At 48.0% G+C, this 12002-nt stretch overlaps 1 protein-coding gene across 1 annotated transcript in view; it reads left to right on the forward strand.

The window, feature by feature from the left end:
- Nucleotides 1–1864: 1864 nt before the first annotated feature.
- PTPN9 (protein tyrosine phosphatase non-receptor type 9) overlaps nt 1865–12002 on the forward strand; it is a 53127-nt gene continuing 42989 nt past the window's right edge. The window contains exon 1 of the mRNA XM_033166977.1: nt 1865–2137. Coding sequence (XP_033022868.1) covers nt 2105–2137 — 33 coding nt within the window. The 5' untranslated portion in view covers nt 1865–2104. The remainder of the gene's footprint in view (nt 2138–12002) is intronic.

The following is a 12002-nucleotide window of genomic DNA, read 5'->3' on the forward strand; positions in this document are numbered from 1 at the left end:
TGTTGCTGTCATATTATCATGGAGGAGCCGAATGATGTTTACAAATTTATCTGGGAAGCCAATTTTCAGAAGGACAGTCCACAGGGCATTACAATTTACAGTGTCGAAAGCCTTAGTCAGGTCGATAAACGCCATATACAGGGAAAACAAAATAAAAATCCTTCCAGTAGCACCTTCCAGCTACTGGAAGCGCCTCCTTTGTCTTCCTTTCCCACCCCCTTTCAGCGGCTTTTTTCGCAGCTGGCTGGAGGCGCTGATCACGGGGGGGGGGGCAGGGCCCCGCCCCGAGTGTCACTCCCCAGGGTGCAACCCAGGGCGGCCCCCCCCGCCCCATCCCTGGTCTACTACTACTACTACTTTATTATTTATACCCTGCCCATCTGGCTGGGTTTCCCCAGCCACTCTAGGTGGCTTCCAACAAAATATTAAAATAGAAGAAGAAGAAGAAGAAGAAGAAGAGTTTGGATTTGATATCCCACTTTTCACTACCCAAAGGAGTCTCAAAGTGGCTAACATTCTCCTTTCCCTTCCTCCCCCACAACAAACACTCTGTGAGGTGAGTGGGGCTGAGAGACTCCAGAGAAGTGTGACTAGCCCAAGGTCACCTAGCAGCTGCATGTGGAGGAGCAGAGATGCGAACCCAGTTCCCCAGATTATGAGTCCACCGCTCTTAACCACTACACCACACTGGCTCCCAATGTTTAATGGTCTGTTAAACATCAAAAGCTTCCCTAAACACCTTGAACCTCTCTTGGATTTGTAGCTGGGTCTAGTTACAAAGGGGCCACCTGGAGATACCTTCCCAATGCCAGAGCATTCTCATGGGCGCTGGGAAGTTTGCATCAGGACCTCACAGGAAAAGCTTATCTAAAGAGGCAAGGCCAGTGTAGCATTCATACCTCAAAGAAGGTGTCTCTTACAACACATTGACTCAAAAGCAAGTTTCCATTGGTTTCAATGGGATTTTCTCCTTTGTGCATGGAGTTGCCACCTTAGTTTTTAGAAGTTGCCAGGGCAGATTGCTGCGTGGGTATTCGTTTCTTGTCTGTCTGTCTGCTGCCGGTGCCTTTTAGGGTTCTCTTCCTCCCCCCCCCCCGCCCCCTTGGGAGCCCTCCGTCCCGGCTTGTCCTCGCTTGCTGTTGCCGCTTGTGCTGTTTGTGAATGAGATTCAATTTCTGAATGGAGCAACCAGGGAGGGGGAGGGAGGGAGGCTTGGCAGCGAAATGAAGCAGCAAAGGAAGCAGTATTGGTCTGTGACGTGAGGGGGGTTTTTTAGCTGGGCTTACTTCCTCCCTCTCTCTGCGCAGCCTGCTGCTTTTGAGGAACAAGGACTGCAGAAAGGAGAGGGGGGGAGGGAGAAGCGCCCCCCTCCTCACCCACGACCCCCCCTCCAGGCCACAGGACATATAAAAAAGAAATTGCTTCCTACTGATTCTCTCTTCCTCTTCCTCCTCCCTTCCTCCTTTTTCTCCCAGAAAGCAGCAGGAGGAGGGATCTTTGCAGGGTGAATATCTCGGCACAATCTGGAGGGGAGTTTAAGCTTGGGGGCTGGGAAGTTTTGCCATTTCGAGACATCTTCCCTTCTCGTTAAACCCCTTTGCCTTCCGATCCATATGTAGGCGTGTTTAATGCCAGAAGACATTTTCCGCGGCTGAATCAGAATTAGCGTTATTATTTTATCAAGGGAGATTTTTTTGTTTTGTTTTCCAGGACATTTCATTTTAATGGAACTTTTTTTGTCGAAGTTGTCGTTGTCGCCATCCCTGTTACAGTGAAAAGGAGAGAGAAAACAAACAAAAAACCACCGAATACTAATAACCGGGCGCTCCCCTCCGTGCTCACACCCCCATTTCAAAAGAATACATATATCTATATATCTACAAAAGCACATCATAAAAGGGAGGAAAGACAACGACGGCGAAGAATGCGATCCTCCAACTTTGGGAGCGACCCGAGCTGAGCAACCCCCCGAAAAAAGTGGGAGGAGGAGGAAAAAGGAGACGACCTGCTTTTGGAAATGTTTGTGGGGTGGTAGCTGTGGAAAACTTGCAAGATCTCCTGCTCCCTTGCCGGCGTCGAGTCCTGGGAGCGCCCCGAGGACAGGATGGCGGCGGAGCTGAGCCCCGAGGAGGAGCAGGTAGGAGCTCTCTGGGCGCCCCCATAGGTTTGGGGGGCCATGGGGAGGGAGGAGGGCGAGGTGGTCGGGATGGCGGGGTTTGCGCCGGGACGGTTTTTGCGGGAGCGCCGGAGAGGCTTCTCTCGGCTTTTCCCCAGTTTCGCATTATCCCCCCGCCCCGTTGTTTGGATGAGATGGGAGCCTCTCGGGCCTCTTTGCTGCGCTCTTTTAAACGGCTTCGCAACGACGCGGATTGCGAGGGGAAAGAGCAATGAGATGCATAAATAATATTTATTTGCCTAGAGTAACGCTTCGTACCCATCTGTTTTTTGGGGGGCTGCTTTTCGGTCGTCTCATTCCTGGAAACGAAGCAGCGCCCCCCACAGCATCGTCTCTGCCCTCGACCCTCCCCCTCCCGTCTCCCGACTGAGGGGGGCACAGGCCTAGTTTTTTTGAGGGGTGGGGTCTGTTCTCCGTTTTGCTCCTACTTTCCCCTCCCCTCATCTTCCAGGGGGTGAAATCCGTTCTTGGTGGGTAGGGGGAGCTGCGTCCCTCAAAGTGTAGCCCCCCCGCCACTCCCCACCTAAAGGGGAGGGGGCAGAAGTGGTGCCCCCTGGTGAATGTTTCCAAGGAGATCAGAACCGCTGCCGGGGGTGGGGGCTGCGATGCGGCCTAGTCGGAGACGGAGCCTTGTTGGGCCTTGGGGGCGCCTCGTCCCCTCCCGCTATGATCCCCCAATAAAAGACGCCCCCCTTCAGAGCGAGGAGGGGGGCCGGCACCGCAGGAGGAGTTATTAACAAGCAAGGAAATTCGCTTATTTGGGGTGGGGGCTGCAAGAACACACGCGCTCTTGGTATTGGGGTGTCTTTTGGGGAGGGTGAAGGATAATTATCCGCCTCCCCGCAGTTGTCTTGGGGGTGTGGATCCAGCAGCCTCAGGGGCTTCTCCCCCCCAGTAATGGAGTCCTCATTCATTAACTGTTTTTCTCTTCTAATCCTCTCCTCCCCCCGCCCGGTGTTTGTATGTGTGATGTTTTCTTTTTTCGGGGGGGGGGGGTAATTAGATCCCCACCCCTTTTAAAAAAGCTGTGAGGCGAGAGAGAGAAGCGCAACATGGAGCGGAAGTGCCGCGGAAGCGAAAAGGCCAGCAAGCGCGCAGGATCCGCGGCCGCTTTCTGCTCCGGCGTCTGGCCGGGGCCTCCTTCCTCTCTCCTCCCCCCTCCCCTTCCTGCCGCGGGAGGGGGCAGACGGGGAGATCGGCTTCTGCACGGGAGCCTGGCTGGGCTGGACCTTCTTCACGAGAGAGCGCCTGCGCATCTGCACAGGACTCCTGGGTTCCTGGAGAGGCCTCCGTGCGGGTCCCTCGGGGGGCTTCTCTCCCTCTCCCGCCCCTCCTTCCTCGCGAAAAGATCCCCGGCCCCGCTTGCAAAAGCTGCTTGCTTGCAGGGGCATCTTGCTTCCGCCTCGCGCTCTGCCCTTTCGCCCTTTTCTGCTTCTAGCCCTTTTCACTTTCTCCCCTGGGAAGGATCCGGCCCTCTTTTTTCGCGCACGCACATCCCACCGGATGCGGCTGCGCTTGAGTCGTGCGAGGTGGATGTTGCTCATCCCTTCGGGAGAAGAAAGAAGCGGAGGAGAAGGGGGGGACACACACCCTCGGAAGGCTCCCCAGAAAGGGGTCAGCGACCCCTGCGAAGGCCGGGAGACACAAACCCACCTCGGGAGCGTCTCTTCTCCGTTAAAAGTTTTCACACTCCTAGCTTGTAGCAGAAAAAGTGAACATTGTCCGTCCTGGCTGTGGAAAAGATACTATACTGTTCTAATAAATGTAACCCTTTCATTCAAACAAAATGGTCTGTGGGTTTGTTTTTAATCTTGCGTTTATATAACCTGTCTTGCATAGAATTGAAGGCTGCATACATTGTTGCTATTACTCCATCCGATTGCAGGTGGCTTTGTTTAGGTTTCTTAAAGAATGTCTTCCATGCTTTTCAAACGAATTTCCCAAAGCATCTTAAAAACCAGCAATGTACAACAGCAGTGTAAAATCGGGTAATATTTTTAAAAAGCATAGAGCAGCATTAATGCCCCCCCCCAAAAAAACAATAAAAGCAGCAGTCAGAAAACGCTTTCCAAATGGAAAATGTCTTTCAGATGTTATCCAGAAAAAGAGCAGATTTTCTTAGGAAGGAGCCCTATTCCTGCTCCGCATTCATAGGGGCCAACTCCTAGGGGCCAAGGTCCCTTCAACCGCCCCCCATAAAATATTTGAGGGGGCCTTGTACCCCCCAAAGTTGGTGGGCCCTGCCATTCAAGTGGTGGTGGGGGGCTTACCTGGGCCTCCCAAAATTTCATTCACGTTGGTACCCTGTCCCCATTGATAAGTTCTTGACTAAGGATGGGCCAGAGAAGAAGGTCCCTGCTTTTGATCGTAAGGTTCAGACAGGCTTAGAAGAGCCAGGACAGTACTTTTACAGAGTAGAAGAGGCAGGTCCCCACCCCAAGGAGACCGCCATCTAGCCTTGGTGGCATGGACTAGGACAGGGGTCGGCAAATTTTTTTAGTTGCGGGCTGGTCCACTGTCCCTCAGACCTTGTGTGGCAGGCCAGAGAAGCGGCACGGGGGGGACGGACTGGAAGAAGAGGTGAGGGGGGGCAAGTAGTCCTCCCCAGCCCCAGCCCCAGGGGCTGCCGCCACCGCCGCTTCTCGTGTGTATGCAGAGTGAGTTTGTCTGCTCCGCTCTGGCTCATAGGAGCACCAGGGCGGCGGTGGCGGTGGAAGGAAGATGAGCGGCGCGAAAGGGCTGGCTCTGGAAAGGGGCTGCTTAAAATGGTGCTCAGCCCCCTTTCCTCCTCTAGGCAGGGCGGGGAGAAGCCACGAGGGAGGAGGCACCACTGCAGTGTGGAGGGGGGGAATGGCATGGGGGGGGATGGCATGGGGGGGGGGAATGGCACAGCCTGAACGAACAGAATTCCCATGCTGATCCATGGACAGTCTGTGGGCCGGATCCTGAATGCAATTGGGCCTGATCTGACCCACGGGCTTTAGTTTGCCAACCACTGGACTAGGAAGTCTGTTATTTGCTAGTGTCCACCATCCAAGCATTGACCAGACCCTGACCAATGTGCTTTGTTTCACTTGCATTGTATGGTTATATTATTGCTCCATCCTGGAAAAGTGAACAGGTACATGCCCTAGATTTAAGCCGCAAAGGTCAAATATATTTCTTAGCTTCTAAAAGTTGTTATTACATATGTCAATTTAAGTATATTCCCCATAGCCCAAACACTAACTAGTCAAATACAGAAATGCAGTAATAAGTTTCCTGGATTTTCTATTTTGTTTCCTATTTTGTCTGGATTTTCTTGTTAGCATCTTGGCAGCTGCTAGCAAATTAAATCAGGTGTTGCTTTTTTGCTTTGTAAACTAATTCCATATTGCACCAGAGCACGGATTCAAGGCAAGTGACTCGCAGAGGGTGGTTGGGCCTCACGAGGCCTGGGCTTTGTCAGATGCAGTGGCTTCCATTGGTTCCCAGGCTCAGTGTTGCTTTTAACTTTTAAAGCCCTAAATGGCTGGGCATCCGCCTACCTGAAACACTGAATTCCCCAGACCTTGAGATGCTCTTTGGATGCCCCAACCGACCAACCTGGGAAAGAGCCTTTTCAGTAGTGGCACTCTAATTATGGAATAGCCATCCTAGGAAAGCTAATGGTGTCTTTTTGGTGCTAGAGAAATATTTTTTGGTTTGCCCATACCTTTGAAACAACTCAGGTGATCTGATCCTCTTTTCTCTTCTTTTACTAATTGCCTTTAATTTGGGACTGCAGTGAGTTTTGCTTTGTTGTACTTCTGGAGGTCTCCCCCAACCCCCTTTTTATGGTGTTCTGTTTTACTATGTATTTCAGTTGTATTTACTAATTTATTTTAAAGCTTGTGTTACGTTGTTAATAGTGTTTTGGGGTTTTCAAAAAAAATTGCACTGGAAAATTCCCAGATGTTTTCCCCAAAAAAACCTTTCTATGCAAATTAGGTTAAATTCCAGTGCAATTACAATATGCAAATTAGAGTGGTTTGCATTGGAGTGGGGGCGGGTTGCAACAGGAATTTTTTATGACACCCTAGAGAGTGATCTAATTTAGTGTACATATTTTTACTTGTATTATTGTAAATGAAGCTAAATTTTTTGAAGCCAAGCAACGTGTATTTGCAATTGACATCCATTCATAGTTACTGAAGAACTCATGAAACAGGGAAAAAATTCCAATGGAAAATGAATCACTGGGGGAAAATTCCACCACCTGCATCACAATAAATAAATAACTTCAGAGTCCCTTGGTAAAAATTCTCCCAGCAATTTATCTTTCTCTGAATTCTTCAGACCTTTTGAGATTCTAGCTGTACTTCCTGGACTCTGCCCCTTTCCCATGCCCTGCTGTCTTCTGTCTGTTGTCCTCTTCTACTCCTGAAAACTCTGTTGCTCCTTCTCTCTGCCTCCCCCCTCCTTGTGACCTTCCCTTTGTGCATTCCCAAAGGACTGGGAGTAGGCTTTGGGTGCCACAAGTTGCCATTCTTGAAAGGATATGAAAGGAAAGTGGAGTGGGAGAAAGATATCAGCTTGTTGTCCCCCCCCCCCAATATGCATTCCATTTCTAGGAAAGCATTCCATCGGGATGTGGTTTTTATATTTTTAATTCCCCCCCCCCCAGCATTTATTTATATCCTGCTGCTTCATCTTAGTTTTCAAGGTAGCTTGCAACAAAATTTAAAGTGCATGCCTCCTAAACTGCCCCCTCCACCCCCCCCCAAAAAAAACAGATCAGTGGTAAGAACAGAACAGCAAAGGCACAAGCAACATAAATACTACAGAAAGTGTTAAAATGCATCCAGACTCTGCAAGAAGAATGCTGAAACAATACTCAACTCTATTAAAAACTTGCTTGAATGCAACATTCTAAATGACCTAAAAGTCATTTAGAAGGATATGAAGTGGAGATTTGGGAGTGGAGGGAGAACTGCACAACTGAGGAGCCACCACTGGAAAGGAGACACCTTGTCTTTCTATCCACTTCTCAAGTTGGGGATATCTTAATAATTGGGCAGGTTCATGTCAGAGTAGGCACCAAGCAGCTTAGAATAGGGATGGACAATCATTCAACCCCAACCCCAAGCTAAATTTTTGTGGAGGAAAGTGGTCTAGGACTGCATATGCAAAGTGAGTTGACCCAACACACACATTAATTCTCTCCTCCACCCCCCCCTCTCTCTCACACACACACACGCAAAATGGCCTTCCTGGCTCCCTCTTTCCCAAAGCATGTTTTCTCGATTTGTTTCTCCGTCAGCTTGGTGGCAAGGTCAGCGTGGGGAGTGAAATCCACAGTCAATCATCGCTGCCAGGATCAAGGCCATGTTTTAGTTGCATGTTTGTTTTGTCTTCCCTGCATTTCCCTCCCTGCAAAACAAATCAGGAATGGTTTCATACGTAGTCTCTGATCAGTGTGAGACTGCCCTCCTGTGATATCCAGAAACATTATTGCCTCCAACTCCTGAGTAGGAGCCTTCCCAGGCCCTCTCCTCCATGAATTTGTCGACCCCTCTTTTAAATCCACATAGCTTTGGGAGCATCACTGCTTCCATAGTTTGACTATGTGCTGCGCAAAGAAGGACTTGCTTTTATGTTTCCTGAAGCTTCCAGCCTTCAGCCTCATTAGCTGTTCATAAGTTCGAGCGTTATGAGAGAGGAAGAAAAATGTTTCTCTACTCATTTTCTCCATGCCATGCAATGTTTTATAAACTCCTGTCCATCGTTCAAAATTTGCCAGGCACATTTTGCACCTGGCTGTTGGCCACTTGCAACCAAGTGAAGATGCCTGGGCACTAGGATGGTGTCTGGCGTCTCCCCCATCTGGAGGTGCATCCCTGGGGATCCTTGGATCTGGACTGCTTTCACACACTAGCAGCACATCCTGTAGAATTGTATCTGTTATATTTTATCTGCACAACCTGAATGAATTTCAGGAACCAAACGTTTGTATTGAAAAATACAGCTTTCGAGCCATCTGGCCTCCAAATGGCAACTAGACATTCCATTTTGGTGACTAACCCTGGTTTAAGAAGCCATTTGGTGCCTTGCTTATATATCTGAATTTCTGCTTCTATCATGACTCCTTTTGCTCACCTTTTCTCTAACTGAAAAGTCCCAAACACTGCAGCCTTTTCTCGTAGAGGAGTTGAAGGGCTCTTCCTAGGAAGAAACCTTCTGGTTGATGCAGCGAGAGGCACCTTCTTCTCCACCCTCTAGATGTCTTTCATCATTTAGTAGAATGAGAGTTGAGCAAAAACACCTTGCCTCATTGCATGATTTCACGTGTTAAAAGATACCTCCCATGTTCAGCATTCCTTGGCATGCATAGCAAATTTATCCATGTTGTTTTTTCTTCCATTTTTCTGTTGCCTTTTCCCTCTTCTTCTGTCCTCACTTGCCCTGGTTCCCACGTGCCTTTCCAGTCAGGATTCCATCTCTTTGCAATGTTCATGGAACCAAATGGCTTCTTAAACCAGGAACCAAAATGGCCTCACTCACACACAGGAGGGAGGGAGGGAGGGAGCAGCAGGCCTGGGGGAAATGTGCGACGTTTGTGGGAAGATGGGAAAAGAAGTCTAGAGGAAGGAAGCCAAGTCATTCTCTCTCCCACTCACCCAACCCCGCCATCCCCAGTGGTTCAGTGAGGACTGAACTTGCTTGGTGGCCATGGAATGCTGAGGGATTATTGGGTGCAGATGGAATGGAGTATTCTGCAAAAGGGCATGACACTCACCACCACTATTTTGCTGCCGGTCCCACTTCTCTGGATAATTCTTGGGATTTGTGTCATAGCTTTTGGCTAGTTTAGTATTTGTACAGCACTTTTAAGTGTTCACAGTGCTTTGTGTGCATTATTTTAATCCTTACAACAACCTTAAAGGTAGCTCTGTGTTGAAGATGGGGGCTGAGACCGAGAAGGGGGATTTTGTCACAAGGGGGATTTTGAACCTGGATGATAGCACTGTTTTTCGGTCACCATGTCATGTCATGGTTTTCCCCAATGAGTCATGGAAATTGTAGTTTGTTAAGGGTCCCAGGGGCTGTCAGGAGATCCCTCACAGAGCTACAGTTCCCAGGATTCTTTGAGGGGGGAGCCATGACCAGTGATGTAGCATTAGGGGGCTTTTAGTGTGTAGTGTGAACATGACCGAGATGTTGATCAATCCAAGGGCACTCAAGCCCAGCAGGTTGGTACTATGGGAGCATCACACCCCAGGAAGGATGTGTTTGTAGTGACAACACTAAGCTAGTTTTTTGAGGCATTGCAAAAGACAGGTCACATAGAATCCTGAAGTCTTGGCTTACTCAAGGGTCATTCATCTTTGAATACCTTTCCCTGTTAACTCATAAATAGGCCTTTTTAGGGAAGGATTGTTGTGCCAAAAGAGAACATTTAGGGACAGAAGGAACTGCTTTGTCTTGAGTCACACCACTGGGCCATCTATTCCAGTGTTGTCTACACTGACTGGCAAGCAGCTCTCCAGGGTTTCAGGCAGGGTTGCTGTTGTTGCTATTAAATTTGAATACCGCCATATACCCGCAGGTCTCAGGATGGTTGCAACATAAAATCACAATACAACAACAACAACAACAATTTATTTGTACCTCACCCATATGACTAGGTTGCCGCAGCCAATCTGAGCAGCTTCCAGCATGTGTAAAAACATTGTTGTTGTTGTTCAGTTGTGTCCGAGAACACTGTCCAACCATCTCATCCTCTGTCGTCCCCTTCTCCTTGTGCCCGCCATCTTTCCCATCATCAGGGTCTTTTCTAGGGAGTCCATTCTTCTCATGAGGTGGCCAAAGTACTGGAGCCTCAACTTCAGCATCTGTCCTTCCAGTGAGCACTCAGGGCTGTTTTATTTAAGGATGGATATGTTTGATCTTTTTGCAGTCCATGGGACTCTCAAGAGTCTCCTCCAGCACCATAATTCAAAAGCATCAATTCTTCGGCGATCAGTCTTCTTTATGGTCCAGCTCTCACTTCCGTACATTACTACTGGGAAAACCATAGCTTTAACTATACGGACCTTTGTCGGCAAGGTGATGTCTCTGCTTTTTAAGGTGCTTTCTAGGTTTGTCATTGCTTTTCTCCCAAGAAGCAGGTGTCTTTTCATTTTGTGACTGCTGTCACCATCTGCAGTGATCATGGAGCCCAAGAAAGTAAAATCTCTCACTGCCTCTATTCCTTCCCCTTCTATTTGCCAGGAGATGATGGGACCAGTGGCCATGATCTTAGTTTTTTTGATGTTGAGCTTCAGACCATATTTTGTGCTCTCCTCTTTCACCCTCATTAAAAGGTTCTTTAATTCCTCCTCACTTTCTGCCATCAAGCTAGTATCATCAGCATATCTGAGGTTGTTGATATTCCTTCCGGCAATCTTAATTCCAGCTTGGAATTCATCCAGTCCAGCCTTTCGCTTGATGAATTCTGCATATAAGTTAAATAAGCATGGAGACAATATACAGCCTTGTCGTACTCCTTTCCCAATTTTGAACCAATCAGTTGTTCCATATCCAGTTCTAACTGTAGCTTCTTGTTCCACATAGAGATTTCTCAGGAGACAAATGAGGTGATCCGGCACTCTCATTTCATTAAGAACTTGCCATAGCTTCATAGAATCATAGAGTTGGAAGAGACCACAAGGGCCATCCAGTCCAACCCCCCTGCCAAGCAGGAAACACCATCAAAGCATTCCTGACAGATGGCTGTCAAGCCTCCACTTAAAGACCCCCAAAGAAGGAGACTCCACCACACTCCTTGGCAGCAAATTCCACTGTCGAACAGCTCTTACTGTCGGGAAGTTCTTCCTAATGTTTAGGTGGAATCTTCTTTCTTGTAGTTTGAATCCATTGCCCCGTGTCTGCTTCTCTGGAGCAGCAGAAAACAACCTTTCTCCCTCCTCTATATGACATCCTTTTATATATCTGAACATGGCTATCATATCACCCCTTAACCTTCTCTTCTCCAGGCTAAACATACCCAGCTCCCTAAACCATTCATCATAAGGCATCGTTTCCAGGCCTTTGACCATTTTGGTTGTCCTCCTCTGGACACTTTCTAGCTTGTCACTATCCTTCTTGAACTCTGATGCCCAGAACTGGACACAGTATTCCAGGTGAGGTCTGACCAGAGCGGAATACAGTGGTACTATTACTTCCCTTGATCTAGATGCTATACTCCTATTGATGCAGCCCAGAATTGCATTGGCTTTTTTAGCTGCTGCATCACACTGTTGACTCATGTCAAGTTATAATAATAAAAAACTTTATTGCAGCTATAAGCTCATACATAAATGGACACACAAATCATACCTGTCTTACAATCCATGCAAAAACAGCTAAAATAATTACATTAAAATAGAAATAATATAAAATATTTACAATCAGGAAAAATAAATATAAATTCAACCTATGATACTATCAGGAGTTATAGGCCCAAAAGGGGTGGAAAAGAACCATTAGGAGTCCTGTAATAAGCCATTTCGCCTCTTATGGTTCAGAACCTAAGTCTGATACCTTGCCACTTGCAAGGTTGCCGTTGGGTTAGAATCCTAGAGTAAAAGGGTAAGCTGAATCTCAGCTGGAAGTCCAGAGAATTTTTGGGCCAGTGGGCTCAGCAAATTTCTCCTGACATCACTGTATAAAGGGCAGATAAAAACAATATGCAGAAGGGATTCCCTCGACAACTCATCACACAAGCATAAATCTGATACATGGCCCCTAGAGAATCTATGTGACATGACCCTGGAAGGAAAGGCATTAAACCTTGCCTTAATAAACGCAAAACAATGTTTTGCAG

This window comes from Lacerta agilis, chromosome 13, assembly GCF_009819535.1.
Source record: "Lacerta agilis isolate rLacAgi1 chromosome 13, rLacAgi1.pri, whole genome shotgun sequence".
NCBI lineage: Eukaryota > Metazoa > Chordata > Lepidosauria > Squamata > Lacertidae > Lacerta > Lacerta agilis.